Source organism: Schistocerca serialis, chromosome 4 (genome assembly GCF_023864345.2).
Source record: "Schistocerca serialis cubense isolate TAMUIC-IGC-003099 chromosome 4, iqSchSeri2.2, whole genome shotgun sequence".
NCBI classification, from domain to species: domain Eukaryota; kingdom Metazoa; phylum Arthropoda; class Insecta; order Orthoptera; family Acrididae; genus Schistocerca; species Schistocerca serialis.
Genome location: NC_064641.1, coordinates 12696738 through 12720919, shown reverse-complemented (window position 1 = coordinate 12720919; position 24182 = coordinate 12696738). Strand labels below are relative to the sequence as shown.

General features: G+C 36.4%; 2 protein-coding genes across 2 annotated transcripts in view; one reads left to right on the top strand and one right to left on the bottom strand.

The window, feature by feature from the left end:
* LOC126473666 (protein virilizer) overlaps nt 1–14732 on the bottom strand; it is a 104789-nt gene extending 90057 nt beyond the window's left edge. The window contains exons 1-2 of the mRNA XM_050100899.1: nt 14530–14732; nt 14079–14191 (exon numbers count right to left, since the gene is read on the bottom strand). Of these exons, the coding sequence (XP_049956856.1) occupies nt 14079–14191; nt 14530–14586 (170 nt within the window). The 5' untranslated portion in view covers nt 14587–14732. The remainder of the gene's footprint in view (nt 1–14078; nt 14192–14529) is intronic.
* Nucleotides 14733–14906: 174 nt separating this feature from the next.
* The window catches only part of LOC126473704 (intraflagellar transport protein 172 homolog), a 358573-nt gene continuing 349297 nt past the window's right edge, over nt 14907–24182 (top strand). The window contains exon 1 of the mRNA XM_050100944.1: nt 14907–14994. The gene's annotated coding sequence lies outside the window, so the exon portion shown is untranslated. The remainder of the gene's footprint in view (nt 14995–24182) is intronic.

Here is a 24182-nt window from a genome sequence, read left to right as displayed (position 1 = left end):
TATTGCCGAGGACTTCACACTTTATTGTTAGGGTCAATTACTACTTTTTGATGAAATCTTGTCTAAATCATTTTGCAATTAGTTTTGATCTTCTGATCACTTCACTAGGCAGTAAATGACAGCACTATCAGCAAACACAGTCATACAACTGCACAGTAATGTTGCACCTTGATTAAATGGATATCAATTTCTTCCTGTAGAAACTTTTGGTTGGTTCGTTGATATACTGTTTTCATTTTAATGATCTGTGATGTAAAGGCTTCTTTCTCTGAGGTACCAATCTATCCACTCTCCTAGATACTTAAATTTCTCAGCCTGTTTGAATTTCGCTTCTTCTAACTCTCGAACTCAGGATGTTGACTTGATTTTTCCTATAAATTCAATTTTCTCTAGGAAGATCTGGAGCTCTGCCCTTGCTGCTACATTTGTTGTGTGTCTAGTGAATTAGAAAAAATTTCACTGCAACAGCTAAGCAGTTAATTGTGAAATTCATGTCTCGATACCGAAGTCTGACTTCATTGTCAATATCTTTCTTATTCATTTCTTTTCACCACTCGGAGATGAGTCTCTTGAACACAGATGAAAAGCAGAGGCAAGCGTCCATCTCCTTGCCTGACTATCAAAGCCAGAGTCTTTCAGGAGTCTGAGAAGAATTGTTCAGTCAACTGAGTCATAAGCCTTTTCAAAATCTACAAGAATCAATATGAATTACTTATTTGTGTATTTCGCATATGACTAAACACATTGATGATTCATGATCTGTTCGCTACATGAACATCCTTTCCTGAACCCTCTTTGGTATTTGCCCCCCTTAGTCTATAGCACTGTTGAAAGAATTTTGCAGATTATTAAGGGAAGAAAGATGCCACAATAATTGTTTACATTCATTGGTCCCTTTTCTTATGATGTGGGTGCATCAATGTGGAGGAGCAGTAATATATAAGTTCTTCAGTTTCCCAGATGATGTATATTATCTTTGTGTATCATTAACATTGTTGCTTGCTTACTTTCTTTCACATTTCTGCAATTAGTGAGTCTCCTTTTGCTGCCATTAGTAAATGTACAATCTGTCTAATTCTTCTCAAGTAAGAGGTGATGAATTGGGGTGGGTGGCTGTGCTGTCTTCAAACTTAAAACTGGGCTTTTAAGAGTCAGTACTAAGGGGAAATTAAAAATAATTTCCCAGGATGTGGCAGTGTTTTAGGCACTTGGGGCCCTTGAAGTGTAGACCTGCATAATTTTAACTGCTTAGATGTTGTTTGCAAATGTTACAAACGTTTCTGATTTTCTTGAATCTTCCTCAATCTGTAGTGTTCGTTGGAAGTATGTTTCTTCCCATGGACTTTGCCTCACAACCATATTGCATGTTTCTTCAGTCCCTTTCTGAGTTGGACTGGCTATTGCTTCTTGCAGTTGTTCTCAATTATGTAGCTCTTTGGCCTTCAACTTGTGGGCAAACATTTTAATAGATTCAAAGTGCTCGATGCTTAACCTTGATCTTTCAGGTATAGCGATCTGAGTCAAGATTTGTACTTCTCAGAATTTTGATTTGTTGGTGTTCTCACTGTGCTCTTTTTGCAATGATTACATAGTCTATTTACAACTCACCAATGCTTGTGTTTGGTGGATGTCCAAATTTTCTAGTCACGTATTCAAAGACATTTGATTTACGGATTAAAGACTGAATGCTTTGTAAATCCCCCCCCAAATTCAATATGTTCTTACAGCGTGTACGACACTGTCCAAAAATGTTTTGAATTTTCTCTCTTTACCAACCTGTGCACAAAAAAACTTGAGCAGAATGACCATTAGCTTCTGGGGAATTTTACGGTTGTGCATACTTTTTGCTAGAAGAGCCAGAACTCAAAAATTAGTGGACACTGTTTTCTGCTTCATGTGCCACACATCAGTCTGCTATACACGAGTGGTTGCATTTCCCTCATTTTATGTATTGTTCCATCTAGGAATTTCCATTTCCGCTTAATTTATATTTATCATTAAGTTTGAGTGAGATGGTTCTAGTGTTATTGAACTGTTTCAAGGGCTAAGGGTGAATATGAACATGTGAGTTTATTGACAGAATACAGTGCTTTTGACTTCTCAGAAGGGTAACCATAATTTGACACTAACTTCATCTGATCTACACACACTGCACAGAGGCATTTAAACAATAGTTCTTCCTGCACTTCACATGTAAATGGAATGGGAAAAAATCCTAATAACTAGTACAAGAATAGCCCCTGCCATGCACTTCCCAGTGGTTTGCAAAGTATAGATGTAGATGTATGTGCACTATCAGCTTACATCCATGTTGTGCATGCGTGTGCGATGATTATGGTGAATAGCAGAAGTCAGAAAACAGCATGTTTATCCATCAAAGCTTACTGGAGACTTACAAAGGAGTTTCAACATTTGGCCTACTGATAAATTACTATCAAACCATAGTTCCACATAATTAATTGAATAGGTATGCTGATCAGAAGACTGGATCTGATAAGCAACCAGTTGGAAAACACCATTTCGGACAATATTTAGATATATGTAAATGGCCTACTCGATAGTGTCCTCAACTGCCAATGACGGCACACAGGTTAACAGACTCCCCAACCATAGTGTCATTATTGAAGAATCGTTTATCACCCAATTCTCAAATGGGATAATTACAGTTTTCTAAGTGATGGGGAAGATGAGACACCTTGTGAAACAATGCTAAATGCCTTCTTTGAAAACTTCTAAGGCCAGGTGGTTCAAAAGCTCACGCCGCATGGAAATGTACTGAAATAGACCTGACCTCTTTGAACATTTCCGCACTGACGTTGGGGTCAGTGTTCATGATGAGTTATAGTAACAACGATTATCAAAATACAAAGGCCAACCAAAACAAGTAGAAAGAGTTACATGTTCTATAAATTAGATGAAGAGGCAGTAGCTGCATCTCAAGGAGGAACTCTAAACATTTAGCTCTGGGAAGGAGCATGCACATGAACTGTAGTTCAAGTTCAGAAGAGTTGTTGGCAGAGAACTAAAAAGATATGTACCTAAAAGAACAGTTCACGATTGGAGGAACTCTCCCAGGTATGCAGTCTCAGTAAACAAATTTTTAAAGGAACAACGAATACTGCACATTAGATATAAAATAAAGCAAATGCAATACACAGATAAATGCTAAACAAAATGGGTTTCATTGTCAAAATTCCAAAGCATGAAGCCTTCAATGACTACTGTAGCAGAATATTCTCAAAGATATTCTGATGGTTCTTGTCCTTAATGCACCAAATATCTGTATATTTTCAGCATTTTATTACAAATGATATTAAATTTGGACACGAATGATGAAATCTGAAGGAGTAACAGATGCAAGCAAGACTGGAGTGGAGGGGCAACAAGTGGCCATTCTAACACACAGCTGACCACAGGCGTCTATTGTTGCAGCAGATGATAAGGCAGTGGAATGAAATGATATGAGGCATAGTGGCACATGTGAGATCGCCTGCAGCTAGTACCGAGGCAGTGGAACATGCTCACGGTTTGAGCATCAAAACAGAATACTTCGGTAATAAATACCAAACAAAATAGGCAAAGGTCACCGACATGGACCAAATGATTAATCTCATTACAAATTTCCTGTATTACCACTGTATTTAATCAACAGAAAAATGAAGTTTTATGAAAAAATTGCATGCATTTTGTTGAGCCAGAAATGGCTGAATGTGGCATGAAGATTGCCAAAATTTTAACACTGAAATTTATCAACAAGTATACACAAAATCTGCTAACTTTTAGAATAAATCCCTTCTCAACCGAGGGAGGGGTGTGTGTGTGTGTGTGTGTGTGTGTGTGTGTGTGTGTGTGTGGTCTCTTACACTCTAAGTATTGGCATTCTACCAGAAATTTCTCACTATAATAATACTGTAAATTAGCTCTATAGGAAGGCAGTCTTGTTTCTATATCTGTGAGGGACACACAGAATTTGATATACACGCACTGTTCTGTGCGCGGATCCATCATAAAATCACCACACACCAAACACTATTACGGAAATCACTGTGGACACGCAACACGTCCTTCCAGCTGAATGCCACTCCGCAAACTGACTCAACAGATATGCAGCTCTCACCACCTAGTGGTTCAGAGATCTACTACTACTACTACTACTACTATCCAGATGGTAGCACCAGTCCCGAAAATTTTGGATTCCATCTCGTATTTGTTGATATCATTAAAGAAATACGGATAAGTGCAGATGAAGTTATTGTTGATCTCAATGTGGTATCTCTATTTCCAAATATGTCTGTTGAACAATGCCTAGTTTCCTTGCCAACCCCTTCTCCCCAGAAATGGTCAACAAGGTAGACCACGATTTAACTTTTTGTGTAGTGGCAAATATTATGAAACAACAGTGGTTTCACCTTCGTTATCAGCTGTGGTCAAATTTTTCCATGGAGGATTTTGAATAATACACCTCAAACAATGAAAACGAAAGCTGCTGCTCCCCATATAGCGGAGATGCTGAGTCACAGATTACCACAATACAAAGACTGTCACAAATATAGCTTCCAGCCAGTAAGGCCTTTGTCAAAACTAGAGGTCTAATTTTGATGAATACCTTCTGGCCGAAAGCTATATTTGTCACAGTATTTTTATTGTGCCTACCTGAGACTCAGCATCTCCGCTATACCATGAGTAGCAACCCTCCTTTTCATAATATTGTTACATTCCATCCTGGATTTTACATCTTAAACAATGCTTCTCTTTACCCATACTGTTTTTATGATATCTTTTTGATTGGGCCTGGTGGAGAACAAGCAGCGCAGCAATTCACTGATCACATGAACAACATACATGTCAATGTAAAAATCACTGGAGAAGTAAAACTGGAGAATCTACACCAAAGTAATAAAATAAGCAGAGAAAACTGATGTTGAACAGGACATTATAAATTCAGATAATAAGTCAAAAACATTGTGGATGATCATAATGTTCAAAAACAGAAAAGACAACATGAAAAAATAATAGACTCAAAGAAATCAGATGGGAAAATTCACTACAGAGAAACCCAGAAACTATAGCCAAAGCATTTAGTGACTGCTGCATAAATCTGTGCAAAAATCTCACAAAGGATATGTCAACTCCAACAAGAGCTATGAATGCTTTAATGGAGAAAAAAGACATCCACTATGAAATTCTATACACCTATATCAAACAAGTGAAGAAGAAGTAACAAGAATCATGAACAAGTTAAAAAAAACACAAGATCCAGGACATCTACAATATCTTAAATAAGATTATTAAACTTTCATCCAATTTCATTGTTAAATCCTTGACCAAAATGATTAATGAAGAAACCACAGATAGTGTAAAAATTGTAAAAAATATGTGCACTACAGAACCTGAAAACTATAGACCTGTTAGTACTATACCAGTAATATCGAAAATCTTTGAACTCATTCTGTGTAACAGATTAGTAAGCTTCTTCACATCACATAATATCATAGCCAGAAGCCAAAGTGGGTTCAAAACAAAATGAATCTACAACATCACTACCATAATATCTTGTGGCGTATGTAATGTTAACACTTGACAGGGAGGACTCAATAACTGGAGTACTCTGTGATCTATCAAAAGCTTTTGACCTACTTAATCAAAACATTCTCCTTGAAAAAATAAAATTCTATGGAGTAAAAGGCAATTCATTTAATCTTATAAATCTTATAAAATCCTCCTTTAATTTACAGATGCCAAAAGGTGGAAGTAACAGATGGAGAGAGAAATAAATACTACTCAGACATGGGGATGATCCACACCTGCACGTCACAGGGAAGTGTCCTAGGGTCACTGATGTTCTTGATATATATTAATGACCTACCAGAGAAAATTAAAAAAAAAATCAATATTATTGGCAAATGACAGACATTTTAATTAAGGGAATGGATCTAGCAGAAGCTATACATGAAGTAGAAATTGATTATGCAGACTAGAGAACTGGTTTAGAAAGAATAAAATGATAATCAACAACAAAAACACAAGCACCATGAGCTTTAAAAACAATCAAGCAAAAGACATTGTCTAGCCATGTCTCTGCAACATCCTTTCTTCCAGGAGTGCTAGTTCTGCAAGGTTCGCAGGAGAGCTGCTGTGAAGTTTTGAAGGTAGGATACAAGGTACTGGCTGAAGTAAAAGCTGTGAGGATGGGGCATGAGTCATGCTTTGGTAACTCAGATTGAAGAGTACTTGCCCACAAAAGGTAAAGGTCCCGAGTTCGAATCTCGGTCCGGCACACAATTTTAATCGGCCAGGAAGTTTCATACTGGCACACACTCCGCTGCAGAGTGAAAATTTGATTCTGGACAAAATTAATTGCAAAAACTTTTCTTGGCATTCCTGAAAGTAAGGACTTACAGCTACATTCCGGAAGAAGTAGACGTAAATCTCTAAGAGAGAGAGTGCCATGCAGACACTTTTCTGCCTGGTACATAGGTTGACAATGCATGTGTTTAGCATAGCCATTCGTTTTATAGTTTTCAATAACTGAAATACGGAAGCGTCCGATCCGGCCCGTCTGCTTTGACCCATGACGTCACAAATATGGCAGAAAATCCACGATTCCAATATGGCGCATATAAAGTTGGTACGTACACATTATGAGGACGAAAAGACATCGAAAAACAAACACACACACTTTCCACAAAAAGCCTAATGACACTAGCGGGACAAGTGCAGGAAATGGGGTGTTTTGGGTGGGGGCACACTAAATATAAACAAATTTAGACACCCACCCCCATACAAAAACACACAAAACGACGAAAAAAACCGACATCACAAAACTCCCCAAATACACTAAACACAATATCATCTGGAATCGGACACTTCCCTTGACCTATATAGCTCAACAGCAGCTCCTGATCCCATAAATTAGGATCAAACACTTCCCTTGGCCTATATAGCTCAAAAACATCTCCAGATACCAATATCAACATACACAGCCACACATTGGGATCGAACACTTCCCTTGACCTGCGCACTGTTAATTTTATCCGTCATATACATTCCTGAACAAAAACAACAACCGATTAATTTTACTAAAATTACCACACGATGTACAGCGAACAACACTAAATCAACCTTCACACAAAATCGTAACTCAATGAAACAAATTCCACTACAAACACAGCCGACACTCTAACAATTCTGGATAATGAGCAAAAGCAAACTGAACCCATTACACCACACAAACGAAAACCCTGAACATACCACCAGAGAGCACAACAAACCACAACACGACGACATCTACAAACACGCCACACTCACAAACCAAACTCCGCACTGTCATGACATCACACACGACGACACCCTTACGTCACGGGTCAAAGCAGACGCGTGGGATCGGACGCTTCTGTCGACCCTCAATAACTAATGATAGGCAGTAATAAAGACAATCTATTATTTATGCCTAAATTGAAACCATTTAAAAATCTTTACAGATTTTTTTGGTTACACTGGACTATGAATGACTGTCCAAGTAAGTTTCCTATACATCTTCCATATAATTTTCTACTTTTATTGGAATGAGGGTTCTAGTCACTGCCTTATTTGGAGAAAAGGTCTTGGTTAGGTTAGGAAGTTTGGCTGTAAATTGTCAAAACTAATGGAAGTGATTGTTCAACAAAAAGTTCAGTTACAGTTACTGAAACCATTAGAAAAATTTCAGGTACAGTTACCGAAAAGGTCAAGTACTGATTTAAGCTGAATGTCCTGTGCCCCACAATTATTTTTATTGTTATAATGAAATCTTGTGAACTTTATGAATTACGAACATTGCCTTTATGAATATGTTGCACTTTCATTGTCATCACATAGGTAAAATATGTTCTCTCATTAGATATTTGCAACCAGCTATTGATGCACCCTCCCAGTTCCCATTACGCCCACCTCATGGCATGTGCTGTGAACATTACTCTGCAAAAAACATGACAACACTGCATCTGTTCTTGACTCTTACCTGTGAAGTAAACTAGGTCTCTATGCCAGCTTCTAGTGTATGCAAACTTCTTGCAAAATTGTTGTTTAATCTATGAATACGCTTGGTATTTAATGGACCAGAATATCAATGTTTACGTATTACGAGCTCTGTGTAGAAACAGTATTCGAAATGAAATCATCAGTTGATACAAACTCTCCATTCCTTGAGATTTAAAATTCATATTTCATAATAGCAATTAATCTAAAGCTCCTGTGGTATCCTGTACATTTATGGAACTCTTTCCTTCACCAAGTAAGCTGATTGGATAAGCTTTCATTACCAACGGTTTTCAAATGTTTGCACTATTCCCTGCATAGAAATTAAAAAAACTACTTTATCAACTGTTCCACATTTATGTAACAGCTGTAAGGCTTAAACTATTCATCAGCAAAACTATGTCTGGATAATACAGTAGCTACATCACAGTATAGTTTTGTGTGTGTCCAGAAGCCATTAGTAAGCAATTCTTTTTCCTACAAGGTAACTTGTGACTTGTTGACAATTTCATTTGTGTACCATACATCGTTAAGCATTCTCCTTATTTGTATAACTCTATCCATGACTCTCATGACCACAAACTTCAACAGGATCTAGTGCCACATTGTCCACTCCATCGTTACAAGTTTACTTCCCCCCCCCCCCCCCCCCCAGTGTGACATGGTCAAGGCTCACAAAAACACACAGTACTAAGACATCAAAATAATGTGGATAGAATAGGTCACTGGCAGCTTTCATAGCTGCTGAAACAAAATCATTACAGTATGCCTTTCTATGTACAATCATTGCCGTACTGTCAACATTATTTTAACAACTATGTTGACTGCATCACTTAAATTACTCAACTACAACTAATATCTTTACTCAGAAACTTGAGATTGTCTAGTGTACACTATACAAGTAGGTGCCTTAGTTTAAGATATGGACAGTGAATATAATTTTTGCACAATATCTTTCAGTTAATTGTAGTGATTATTTAAAATGGTATATATGAATGTTTGGAAATACGGAAGCGTCCGATCCCGCCTGTCTGCTTTGACCCATGACGTCACAAATATGGCGGAAACAAAAACACACACACTTTCCACAAGAAGCCTAATGACACTAATGGGACAAGCGCGGGAAATGGGGTGTTTTGGGTGGGGGGGCAAACTAAATATAAACAAATTTAGACGCCTGGCGTAGCTACAACGTGTAAGTGAAGACAGCCATGCATGAATACCCACCCACCTCCCCAGGGGTCGTAACCCCTGCAACCCATAGAAGATAAAGATGCTTCAGTAGCTGATTAGTGTTTTTTGTCTTCAAAAAAAAATCTCACAGAATAGAACGAACAGATCAGAAAGATAAATATAATAAACTAAAACAGAAATTGGAGGAAACAGATAATTAAAATAAGTAATAAGTGTATTTAAATTTAAAAAATCTCACGAGATAGAACGAACAGACCAGAAAAGTAAATAAGATAAAACAGAACTGGAAACAGCCACACTCAAACCAAACTCTGCACCGTCATGACGTCACACACGACAACACCCTTACATCACGGGTCAAAGTTGACGCGTGGGATCGGACGCTTCTGTCGACCCGAATGTTTTATCTAGTCCTTGATTACTCCACAAAGACAAACTGCCAGATTTTTAAAATGAATCCTTAATATGGTGCATGTTGTCACTGTTACAATTTCTCCTATGGATGTGTGTTGATGACCTCAGATTTTTTAAAAGAAATAGATCAATAGGCCTACATGTCTTCAAGCATTTCAAATGTTTGAGTTGATATGACTGGACAGTCTCCCATAGGGAGAAATTAGATTCTGGAACGATTCACAAATCATGTTTTATAGGAACTTACATAGCTACGGTGTTTCGCAATCCAGAACACACAAATGAACAACAGCCAGGCTCTTGCATTTCCTGCAGCAAGATTGTTTTGAAAAGTCTTGTCAATGTACTCACTGTCACAGACAAATTCAAACAATGAAAACACCAGGTTGTAATATCAACAATGTGCGGAAGAGAGAGACAGCTACTTGCTATAGAGAGGAACGTTAAGTTTATAGTCACAACTAAAAGACGGAAATACGGAAGCGTCCGATCCCACCCGTCTGCTTTGATCCATGACGTCACAAATATGGCGGAAACAAACACACACACTTTCCACAAGAAGCCCTATGACACTAACGGGACAAGTGCGGGAAATGGGGTGTTTTGGGTGGGGGGGGGCAAACTAAATATAAACAAATTTAGATGCCTTGCGTAGCTACAACGTGTAAGTGAAGACAGCCATGCATGAATACCCACCCACCTCCCCAGGGGTCGTAACCCCTGCAACCCATAGAAGATAAAGATGCTTCAGTAGCTGATTAGTGTTTTTTGTCTTTTTTAAAAAAATCTCACAGATCAGAAAGATAAATATAATAAACTAAAACAGAAATTGCAGGAAACAGATAATTAAAATAAGTAATAAGTGTTTTTAAATTAAAAAAAAAAAAATCTCACGAGATAGAACGAACAGATCAGAAACGTAAATAAAATAAGATAAAACAGAACTGGAGACAGCCACACTCAAACCAAACTCCGCGCCGTCATGACGTCACACACGACAACACCCTTACGTCACGGGTCAAAGCAGACGCGTGGGATCGGACGCTTCTGTCGACCCCTAAAAGACACTTAAACATTACCTTTCAGCTGCAGCATTCATCCAAAAAGGAAACACGCACGTACACGCACACAAAAGGACACCTCATGCATACATGACCACCATTTCTAGCAGCTCAGACCAGTCCGAGCTTCTGAGATAGTGGATATATGTGCACGAGGTGTGCTTGCGCGCGCGTGTGTGTGTGTGTGTGTGTGTGTGTGTGTGTGTGTGTTTCTTTCCTTTTCTGACGAAGCTGCAGACAAAAGGTAATGTGTTCAAATGGTTCAACTGGCTCTGAGCACTATGGGACTTAACATCTGAGGTCATCAGTCCCCTAGAACTTAGAACTACTTTAACCTACCTAACCTAAGGACATCACACATATCCATTTCCGAGGCAGGATTCAAACCTGCGACTGTAGCGGTCGCACAGTTCCAGATTGAAGTGCCTAGAACCATTCGGCCACAACGGCCAGCAAAAAGTAATGTGTGTCTTTTAGTTGTGCCTGTCTGCAACTTAACGTGTTATATTTACAGTAAATAGCAATCTGCCTATTCCTTGTAGCATCACAGACAGTTTTTTAACAACAGCTGTCAAATTTTATACAGTATTTGACTGATTGTACGAGCTAAATTACTTCTAATTAGGTTTATGACCAGCTCCAACTTTAGCATCACATACTAACATCTATTAAGTCTTCTCAGATGTTGCAATATTTCTCAACACACTTATCTTGGACGGTGGCAAATTTATCTAATATGTACGTACAAGTGTTACAAACTACAATAGTTCAATTACAATTTCTTGGTGCATGACTGCTATTACACACATATTAAATTGAAGAACAACACTACAACTAACGCAAACAGCTCAACTAATGTGCTTGCTAAACCTCACAGAGTTCATTTATGCCTCTGTATCACAGTTACTGACTCTACAGCACTCAACACTTCAACGGAAAGAGGTAACTGCAATGCCATAAATAGTGCTACACCCAGACGTAATTTAATACTGTGCATTATACTACCAAACACTGCAGTGTGATTAAATTGCTTGCAAGTATCGATGTTTAATCTTAGGAGGGTGATGCAGTCCTTTTTACAGTAATGTCAATGGTTGTAGTACAGTCGGTGACAAAAGATTCCTGACTGCTGGCAGCACTGTTTCCAGCATTAAACTGCGACATACAAACAGCTGCAAGCAGAAACAATAGTTGTCTATAGAGCTGCAGCAACACTGAGACATTGCCACAGAAATGCATAAAAAAGAATCGCCTAATGTGATCAACTGAGGTAGATGCAAGAAGCAGATGTGCCAAACACATTGCAAATGTCAAGGATTTACTCTTGCTGACTACTACAGCAATTTTCCCTCCCAAACTACCAGTAGTTTAGTTAATAACCAGCTGTCACACCATTTATAGGCTCAAATACTAGAATATTAGTATCACTGGCATCTTTGTGGAGCATGTGCAGTTCTATCCCTTATTAGCTCTGGGACAAAATGTCAAAGGCCATAAATTATTTTAATCGCCTTATGAAGCTAAATTATAATGTTATACAACTGTAAACAAAAGATACTACATTAAACTGTTGTGGTGGTAGTGTTTTGGAATAAGGAAACCTTTAAATTCGTGTTATTTTAAAGAGATGAAATAAATATTCACTACTGACTAAAAGATATGAGCATCACCATTTATCAAATAAATGCATATGAGCTATGGTGACCATGTAGCAAGTAAATAAACAATGAACATCTCGTGTGTGTATATATTTCTAAAGTATCACCTTTGCATGGTGCCTTATTTAAAAAAAATAACTGCAAAAACGCTGGTCAGCTGGGAAGCAAAATACAACCCTGTATTACATTAACGTAAAAAAATTGCATATTTAGTTCTGGGAAAATTGTGGCTCATTTGACACACACTGATGTACACAAAAAGACGTATGCCATATATTCACAAAACACATTTGCCGCTTTCCATTTGTGTGTAGGTATACGTAAGCACATATAGGGACCAACACAAGTGCATATTTATTGTTTTCACAACTTCTCTAGTGTGTAAACAGTCATTATGTAACAAAGTCAGAGACTCCATGAGGGATACAAGCTAATACATGATTACTATTTAATAAAAAACAACACTGTCACTTTATTATAAGTTGACACTGCACATAACCAAGAGAAGGTATGTGTTCACCTCATATTGTGATGTGTGTTTTATATCTGCAGTGATTACTGTATTATTTGCATCATTTAGGACACCAATAGCAGTTACTTACAAAACAATATTTATAACTAGGGACACGGGCAACTTTTGTTACAAATCAGTGACAGAGCTAGAAAATGTGAATGTACATGCACTTTGGTCATAATCTGGGCAATATGTTAAAATGCCAACAGCTTTTTACTATGATAAGTCTTATCAAAAATAGACAAATACTATGAACCACAAGAGTTTCACAGATATCACAAAATACTTTTCTTTCTTACCAAAATACCCAAGCATCACAAGCACTTATTAAACGAATATACTCTGACAGTGGTATGTAATGATGTACTACCAAATATGACCCCACAAAACTGCCACAGATTTTCTAATAGCTCCTTGCTGACAATGAAAGATGCATTTTACACAGCATACACCAGCACCATTTGATCCCAAGAAATAGGATGACCCGGGTACTTCGAAATCACTCCAGTTTATGACTGCGGGGATTCATTCCTGTTTATGGCGTCGGGCATTTGAGAACTCCAATCTGACGTATTCGGAATCGAAATCGGTTTTCAAAGTCTAAAATTAAGCTCTCTATCTTTACACATAATCCAGTTTTTCACTATGATTCTCCTGCTGAATATCTGACGTCTGCAACACAGAAAAATTTCCGCGGCTACACTTACACTTTAAGGTGGCTGACACTTTCTTCACGAACTGCACTTCAAACACTTCACTATTTGCACTTCACTAACAGATGATTACTGGATCACCTGTGAGGAAAGGTTCCGCACAGGTGCTTAAATTTTTCCATTGGCGATTTTCATCATCAACACGGCACCACCAAGATACATTGGCTAACAGATGTTTACTTCCAAATGGAGTTATCTTCTATTGGTCCTGCAGTTCGGTACATCAATGAGCAGTAGAATCAGACGGTGTATAGCGTCCATATCAGAAACACCTAGATTCCATAGAACTTATGAATTTGCAGCCACGCAAACAGATCACTAATCAAATATATCCCGATCTGAACACTGATTGACTCATTAGTTACTTGCTACTGGACAGCTACTGTAAATAATATTGTGCAAAAAATAAATGTGTATCTTCAACGACTGCAAATGAAACATGCCAATCAAACGACAAAAATTCCGGTATTAAAAATAGCAAATGCACATGGAAAAAAATTGAACTTACCCCAATCTTACACCACCTGGGAAATCTGCTTGTACACGTGCTCCGAGTGGTATAATCCTTACTTCACTGATGAACACAGGTTTTGGGAACTGCACCAGATCTAAATTGATTTCCTGGATCACAAAAACGTAAATAGCACATTAACATTTCATCAGGTCACCATAGGCCTCCCCCACCCCACCCCTTTCCCACCCAAAACATATATTAAATTACAAGGTTATTTATTTTATCTCTATAAGCATTCGGCAGGAGTAACGTGTTAAAACATGGCCCTAGTAAATAAATAACAAAAATAGTTGATTTCAGTCTTCTACAGAAACAAGTAACACAGTACAACCGGGTTATGAACTTTGATTTTCCTGCCAATCTTTTGCGCAAATAAGTACAACAGGACGATCACATGTATTTGGATAGTTTTTTTCTATTGCCTCGAATTAAGATGTGGACTTGCCTCAGAACTTTCATGAGAAAATGTGTCAAAAAATAATAATTCGCTGTTATCTGCCATGACAGTATCCCGTTTGAAGCCTAGTATGTAGGGCCGCCAACATACAATACACAGCACTGAACTACATATTCAAGGAGGACTCTCATTGCACATCTGACGGAATTGAATGGGGAAATAATAGCAATCTTATTATTATACGTATTGGATCCAATAATATTCGATGACATTAAGATAAAACAATGGGTACTTTATTAACTATGGTGCAGCGTACGAATAAAAATGAAAAATATCGATACTGGATTGATTGCGAAATACAACATCGTTGACTTCAAACATGATCGAAGCAAATTTCTGTAATTTTCAAAGATATGCGAAATATGAAGCGAAGTATGCCAGGTCGCTCTATTGGAGAGACCGCTTTAGGAATTAAATGAAATCGCCGTTGACTCTTACAAATAGCGATCCACAGTAAGAAATAAAGTACCAAAACAATCTTATTATTTTGCACCAGCGACACGAAACAGCACTTTGTGATATTCAGTAAGGCACTCGCACGGTTAACAACTGCACCAACCACCAACTGTAGTTTTTAACATTTAATATCGTAATAACTTCCACAGTCACAATAAAAATGCCCGTAATGAAGACTTTTCCCCCGGGAGAGTAGCTAATGTTTTCGATGCACATGTGAAATGAGAAGCACTGCTTGTTTAATAACAGCGCTTTCAAGTTTCTGGTTTTCACGATCGGATTTTAAGGGAAAAACTGTATTTTGACCTAAAGAAATGCAAAAATAATCTAGATAAGAAGCATAAGATTGTACACTTGTAACATTTTTATATTTTACGATTAAACAAGACCCATTAAATTTATTCATCCAGAGATATCACAATGATACAAGATATGTCATCATAATAGAATTAAAAGAAACAACTTTAAAAATACGCACGCAACACACATAAGTGTTTTCATGAGTATAGAACAAATGGTTGGCGGTGCCAATGAAGAAATTGTCCTCTCATTTGCCAGAAATGATCTAGAAGACCAAACTCATGATGCCCAGATCGAGCTAACTCCATCCCCTAGAATTTAAGGCCAGTGTCTTAAACAACCGCACTACTTCATTTGATTGGTCCCTGTTGTGCAATGTTTTTGATTACACTGTGTGTGTGTGTGTGTGTGTGTGTGTGTGTGTGTGTGTGTGTGTGTGTGTGAGTCTTTTTGTTGTGCCTATCTGTGACTCAGCCTCTTGCTATATCATGTTAACAGAATCTTCCATCGTTTCTTGGTGGAACAACATTATAATAAATGAAAAAAGCACCAGTTTGCTTTTGTTCTACAATATTGTAGGTTGCTTTCTAATTCTTCCATATTCACTCTAAGTTCATTGAATGGCTGTATTTTCTAAGAAAATTTCAAAAAGCACAAACCGGAATGATTGTAGGAGGCAGCGGCTCACTAAGGGAATAAAAAAAGAGAATGCTTTATGTTTCACTCTTAAATTCTGATAAATCTCAGGATAGGGAACACTACAGATTGTACTGTAACATCCTAAAGAATGTTATTAAAGAATCCAAGAGTATGTTTATCAAATCTGAAATTGACAGATCAAATAATAAAATAAAAACAATTGGAAGGTGGTAAAAAGGGACACAGGAAAAGTTTCAGAGGATACAAACAGTATCCAAGTGTGTCACATTGGAAGCATGGTAGATGAAGCGGAATTGGTTGCCAATATCTTCAACAATCATTTTCTGACAGCAGCGGATCATATTGGATGTAAAGAGTCTATGGATGAAGCCATGAACCTTCCCCAAAAAGCAGTGCAGAGAAAAATTAGCCTGATGTATGTACCCTACATCACAGCAGATGAGATTGAGAAGGTGATATGCCAAATGAAAAACAAAAATTCCACTGATATGGACAAAATATCTATCAAAGTACTGAAACATTGCCACAAATATATTCTTAAAGTTCTATATCACATATTTAATAAATCTCTAAATCAAGGTACTGTCCCTAACAGACTAAAATTTGCAGTTGTTAAACCACTCTTCAAAAAGGGTGATAAAGCAGAGGTTTCTAACTACCACCCAATTTCATTGTTAACAAGTCTTTCAAAAATCCTTGAGAAACTTATGTACAATAGAATCATGGCTCAACTTAATAAATATAACATCCTTAATAAAAATCTGTTTGGATTCCAAAAGGGTTTTTCAACTGAACAAGCCATTTTCTCATTTGTCAACCAAATAAACAAGAAAATGGTATATTTATTAAGGTGAATCTTTTGTGACCTGTCAAAAGCATTTGACTGTGTAGATCACAAGATTCTACTAAGAAAGGCTGAGCATTATGGCTTAAAAGATAAAGTAGGGAAGTGGCTTGAGATGTATCTAGATGACAGAAATCAGAAAGTAGTATTAAACAATTGTGCAAAGGTGCCTGCCAGCTCTGATTGGGGTACATTAAAATGTGGAGTGCTGCAGGGGCTCAGTCCCTTACTTTTCTTAATCCTTGAAAATGACCTCCCATGGTGTGTGACACAAGAAGCACACTTCACTCTATTTGCAGATGACACAACCATTATGATTGACAAGGTACCCAACTGCAGTCTAGAGAACACTGTGGCCACTATATTCTAAGAAGTTCTAGATTGGTTCACTGCAAATGGTCTGTCCCTAAATGTTAATAAGACTCATTTCATTCAGTTTCAAAGAGTAAACAAAAAATTGGAAAATTTTGAAATAAAATGTGGTGACAAAGGAATAGTGAAAGTTGTATCTTCCCAATTTATGGGTTTACATATTGATAACAAACTAAACTGGTCTGTCCACATCACTGACCTATGTAAAAGACTGAATTCAGCAGCATTTGCCAATCGCTCAATTGCATCTGTTTGTGACATGGAAACAATCAAAACTGCATATGTTGGTTATTTCCATTCACTTATGACATATAGCATCATATTCCGGGGAAATCAACCACAAGCAAATAAAGTCTTTGTTGCACAGAAGAGAGTTATTAGGATTATGAGTAGAGTGCATCCTAGATCTTCTTGCAGAAATTTATCCAAACAGCTGGGGATCCTCACCATGCCTTGTCAATACATCTTGTCACTAATGTGCTTTGTGAACAACAATTATGCAGTTTATAAAATAAATAGTGCGTACCATGATCACAATACAAGAAGAAAACATGATCTCCACAAAGATTTAAAAAATCTCAGCATGGTACAGAAAGGGGTTCATTATTAAAGTATAAAAGTGTTCAATAAACTTCCTGTCCATATCAAATCAGTCATTGGGGATCTTACTAAATTTAAAACAGAGCTAAAACTTTATCTTTTGGATAATTCTTTCTATTCTTTACAGGAATTCTTTGATAATGTGTAATACTTCTTGAATTTGTGTTTAATCTCATGCATTTCTAAGAACTGATTATGTAGATTACCATATCACTTGTTGGCAGAATATTTTTTAGATGAATTGCTTTAAATTTGTTTATGTAATTATCTATGTCATTAGTGCACTATTATTTATGCAGTCATCTATGTCATTACTGTACTATTATCTGTGTTGTTATCTGAATTTTTGTGTGTAATTATTTGACATGTGGATGCCCTTTTTCATGTATCTGCTTATTACTGTAATAACCTGACGCGTTCTACATCCTAGCAATACATTCGTGTCAAGGATCCATGGAACTCAAAAATAAGTAAATAAAATAAAAATAAAAAAATAAAAGAACAATCCCACTTGTGTTTCAGATCCCAGAGTTTCTTTATAAGTCATCTTGTTAATCTAGTTTCTTCTGCCCTCGTGATGTGGCCAAAAAAAGAAAACCTCTTCTTACATACAGTATCTGTAATAGGCTCCAATTCACTGTGTAAACTGTTAATATTAACATAAAAATCCAAATATCTCATACACATTGTGCAGCTGTAGATGAAAATGGATCAGTAAATTAATAAAATAACTTCATTTGGCACTATCCTCCACTATCCTTCTTTTTTGATATTATTTATCTATACATGTTCTAACTATTCTTCTATCTACTGTTAGTGTTTTGTCAATTCTGTTTCTCAGAGTGAGAGTAAAGAGAGTCTTGCTTCTGTACATTACCTCTGGCAGAACCATTATCTTATGGTGTTTTAATTTTGTTTTAATATTATGAAAAGGAAAGTTACCATTCACCATAAGACTGTCACAAATAATCTTTTTGTTATGCCTATCTGCGACTCAGCATATCTGCTATATGGTGAGAGGCAACTTTACTTTTCATAATATTGTTAATTCCATCCTGAATTTTCCATTGTTTGATTTAAGGTTTTGATTGATAGACTTTTTTATTGTATGTAAACCATGTTAGTTTTTGAGACTTTATCACTGAATTAGTTCTTTCTTGCCAAGTAGGTTTTTCATTTAAGTGGCGTGTTATAATTTCTTCGAGGTATTTAAACTGTTTCACAATTTTTATGGTTCTTTGTTTACTTTTATTTGGTTTCATTACTAGTGGGCCTGTTATCATTATCTGAGTCTTTTCTAATGATAGCTGGAGTCATATTTTTTGTACTATATTGTAGGCTTGATAACTGATTTCTGGCTTCTTGTGTGTTATTAACTAGAAATCGTAAGTCATTTGTGAATGCTAAGCAATTTGAATTTATTTGATCTCTCTTGGTTCCAATATACATTTTCTTAAGATTTTCCTTGTACCATTCCCCCAAGTATTCCAGAGCACTGTCAAAGAGTAGTAATGATAGACCATCGTCCTGTTTTAGCTCTGTTTTTCTAGTAAAAAACGTCCAAAATCCCTTAATGCATCCATCACTGAAAATCTGTGGCTCCAGCCATAAGCTTTTTGAAGTCTAAATCTTTTTTTAGACATCCATTACTAATTTTAAAGTGATTATCTATTCCAACCAACCTCTCCAGGCCTATTTCTCTTTGGTAGTCCCCTGTTTCCTGTTCAAGTTAATGTTTGCAGCAATTGTACAGAATTCTTGACAAGGGGTTATATATGCAATCCAAGAGAGATATCCCTTTGTAGTTATATGTATTTGTTTTTCTCCTCTTTTGGGTAGTGGATATCCATTATTCTCATCATGAATTGTATTTCATCATGAATTGTATTATGATATCTTTGCTGGTAATGCTCCATGTTTCCATAATTCCACATATATTTGATCTTCTCCACATGCTTTGTAGTTCTTGAACTCTCCCAGTCCTTGTAGGCTTCATGGATTGTTGATGGATTTATATTTTTCTGATGGTGTTTTTGTTTGGGTTTCTGTTTTATTTGAAGAAGTAATTGGGGATCTTCACAGTTTAATAATTCGTTAAATCTTTCTGATAAAATTTCTGTATTTCCTCTTTTGCTATGGGCCATAGTATTGTTTCATCTTTTAGCATTAGTGTTGGATGATGATAACTTTGGAGTTGTCCACTAACTATTTTATGTATCTTGTAGGTTTATTTTCTCACTATTTGTTTCTGTCATTAAAATTTATCATTTTGATACTGCCATTTAACCCACCTAATCGGTTTTTTGGTTACCTTTCTCTGATTTGTGAGGTCCAAGTGTGAGTCTTCTGTTTTCTGACCCTGTTATATTACCCAGCCTTTGTACTTATCTTCCAATTTTTTTTATTATTTTATTTTATTTTTCATTATTTTTATTATTATTATTATTTGGTATACGTATTCCATGGATCCGTACATGCGAGTGATTCGCCTGGATGTGGAACATGTCAATAAAATTGTACAAATACAATTAATGCTACAGAATAGTAATATAATACAATGATATAGATATTAATAAGTATCACTTTTTCTCATTTACAAGCTGTCATTTAACTAGTATAGCAATTCACACTATAACATTATAACTATAACATTAACACTATAACGTTAACATAATATTGTATCGTCCATCTAATAACTAAGAGACTAAATACATCTATTATTAAGGGAGTGCATTACTTCTGGAAAAGAATTCATCTAAGAAGTACAGTGGATGATCAAGCAGGTATTTTTTTAACGTGCCTTTGAACAGTGTTTCATTTTCTCTTGTACATTTAATATAATTAGGCAATGCATACTTTATTCCTTTCTGTACAAGTGGCAAATTTTTTAGCTCAACATGTAGATCATCTTTACCTCTAGTATTGTAGTTATGGTATGAACAGTTTGTTTCATACTGAGCATAGTCTTTATTAACTACACTCTTCAGAGAGTATATGTACTGACATGTTGTGGTCAGTATACCTAACTGTGCAAAAAGTTTTCTACATGAGGCTCGTGGAGGAACCCCACACATGATTCTGACTGCCCTCTACTGAGCATTTAAGATTTTTTTTTAGGCTGGTGAATTATCCCAGATGATTATTCTGTAACTCATTAATGAGTGAAAGTATTCAAAGTAAGCTGATTTTAAAATGTTGATGTCCCCAAAATGAGTAATGATTCTTAGAGCAAAAGTTGCTGATGAAAGCCTTTTTAGAGTAAGGGACACGTGCTGTTCTCTCTTGAGCCTACTGTCAATGTGAACCCCCAGGAATGTAGTGGAGTGCACCTGTTCTAGTTCCTCGTAGTCATGAGCAATTACTATATTTTCTAGAGTTTTATTTTTTGTGTGGAACTGTATAAAATTAGTTTTTTTTTAATATTAACTGAATGAGAGAGAATCTTTACAGTGTCAGCAACAAGAAAGTACAAAGGTAAATAGTGCAGCAAATCCACTACATGAAACTTTAACAGTTGTATACCAAAATGTGCAAGGACTAGAAAGTAAATTAGCTGAAATAGAAGTTCTATTAACTGACTATCTAAAAGACATTAACATACTATGCATAAGTGAGCACTGGGTAAAAGAAATGAAAGTGTCTAGCATAATTATTCCAAATTTTGAAATGATTAGCAAATTTTGTAGAATCAACCATAAAGGGGGTGGGACATGTATTTATGTTAGGACAGGGGTAGAATCAAAAGAAATTAAATGTAAACTAAAATGCATAGAAAAAGATTTTGAATACAGTATATGTGAGCTAACCAAATTAAAAATTACTATTGTGTGCAGAATGAGATTTTCACTCTGCAGCGGAGTGTGCGCTGATATGAAACTTCCTGACAGATTAAAACTGTGTGCCCGACCGAGACTCGAACTCGGGACCTTTGCCTTTCGCGAGCAAGTGCTCTACCAACTGAGCTACCGAAGCATGACTCACGCCCGGTACTCACAGCTTTACTTCTGCCAGTACCTCGTCTCCTACCTTCCAAACTTTACAGAAGCTCTCCTGCAAACCTTGCAGAACTAGCACTCCTGAAAGAAAGGATATTGCGGAGACATGGCTTAGCCACAGCCTGGGGGATGTTTCCAGAATGAGATTTTCACTCTGCAGCGGAGTGTGCGCTGATATTGTGTGTTTGTACCGATCACCACTGGGCAACTTTGCCATTTTTATGGAAAACCTTCAGGGACTGCTGAATGAACTTATACATAATGTAATTGTTCTTGGTGATTTTACTGTTAACTTTAAGAATGATTGTAGTAACCAACAGCAACTGTGCAATCTGTTTTTGTGTCATAATATGATGGCAACTGTAAATGAAGTTACCAGATGTGGAAATATGTCTGAAACTATAATAGATGAAGTATTTATAAACAAGGACAAGTGTGAATATAACACTGAAGTAATTGACACTGTTTTCTCGGATCACAAGGGTATCAAATTGAGTTTAAATGTCACATCTTACAAGGAGCCTGTTATCAATAACAATTACAGAGAAAGGAGATTTATAAATGATGACAGCATAAGAATTTTTAATTACATTCTGGAAAATAACAACTGGGGTAGTGAATCAAGTGGTGATGTCAACAAAAAGTTTGACTCATTCCTTGAAAGCTACAAACACTGCTTCGATGTTGCCTTTCCTATAAAAAGAGTCAAAACTAAACATAAAACCAAAACATGGGTTACACAGGGGATTAGAAAGTCATCAGACACTCTCAAAAAGTTAAATAAATCAGCCAGGCAGAATGTAGTACTGAAAGCACATGTGAAATGTTATAGAAGCCTGTACAAGAAAGTAATAATTGCAGCTAAGAAGCTTGATAATGATACCTATATTGAGAAAGGTAACAACAAAATGAAGTCAACTTGGGAAGTAATAAATAAAAATATAGGGAGACACAAAAGAAAAGATAACAGCTTTGTCATTAAAAGTGGGGGTAAAACTGTTAAGGACTCACTTCAGATTGCCAACATATTTAATGAACATTTCACAAATATAGCCATAAATTTAATTAAAACTAAATGCAATTCCAATAGCAAGGTAAAAATCCCCATGAATGACATGACAATGTTCCTTTATCCAGTAACTGATTCAGAGGTACTAAATGCTATAAATAAGTTAAAAAATAAAATGTCTTGTGGGTGTGATGGGATTCCTGACAAAGTCATTAAGCAAAGTGCAAGAAACATAGCCTCGCATCTCACTGAAATTATAAATGAGTCTTTTAAGACAGGGGTGTTTCCATCAAAACTTAAAATGTCAACTATAAAGCCACTTCACAAGAATGGTGATAAATATGATATTAGTAACTTTAGACCTTTATCAATGTTGTAGGGTTTCTCAAAAATAATAGAAAGGATAATGTATCAGAGACTATACAAATTTCTTATTAAGAATAGAATATTGGCTAATGCGCAAAATGGTTTCCATAAAAATAAATCAACTGAAACAGCTATCTTCAATTTTTTGCAACTTGTTCTAAATTCCATAAACAGAAAGGAATTAAATTGTGGATTGTCTTTAGACTTATCAAAGGCCTTTGATGTCATCAACCATAAGTTACTGCTTAGGAAGTTATATGCCTATGGGATACGTGGAGTTGCCCACAAATGGTTTGAATCATATCTGTCAGACAGGTATCAGAAGGTGGAGATAAGCCAGGCAGATAGGACATATTCATCAATATTCGAGAGAGTTTTGTATGGAGTAACCCAGGGATCTGTATTAGGGCCATTACTGTTTTTAATATTTATCAATGACCTACCAAGTCAACTATCTGAAGCAGAGGCAGTACTGTTTGCTGATGATACAAGTTTGTTTGTCAAAGCAAATAGTGAAGCTGACTTACAGGAAAAAGTCACATTAGCAACAGACGAAGCAGACAGATGGTTTAATGAAAACAGACTCATTGTGAATGCCAAAAAAACGACGTGGATCAACTTCAGATATATTACAAATAAAATAACAACTAACCTTACAGTAGAACTGGGTAAGTGTAAAATTGAACAAGCATCATACACTAAATTCTTGGGAGTATGGTTTGATGAACACTTTAAGATGGAAAAAGCATCTAATATCATTGAACAAAAAATTAAGTCAAACATGTTATATACTTAGAATGCTTACAAGCTCATGTAATATTAAAACAGTGTTATGTGTTTATTTCTCATTCATGCACAGTTTATTAAGATACGGCGTACAGTTTTGGGGGAACATCAGTCTAACAAAATACTCATTTAGACTACAAAAGAAGGCAGTCAGAATAATAAAAGGTATAGGATGTAGAGACTCTTGTAGGCAAGCTTTCAAAGAATTAAAAATCATGTCACTACCATCTTTATACATATATGAAAGCATATG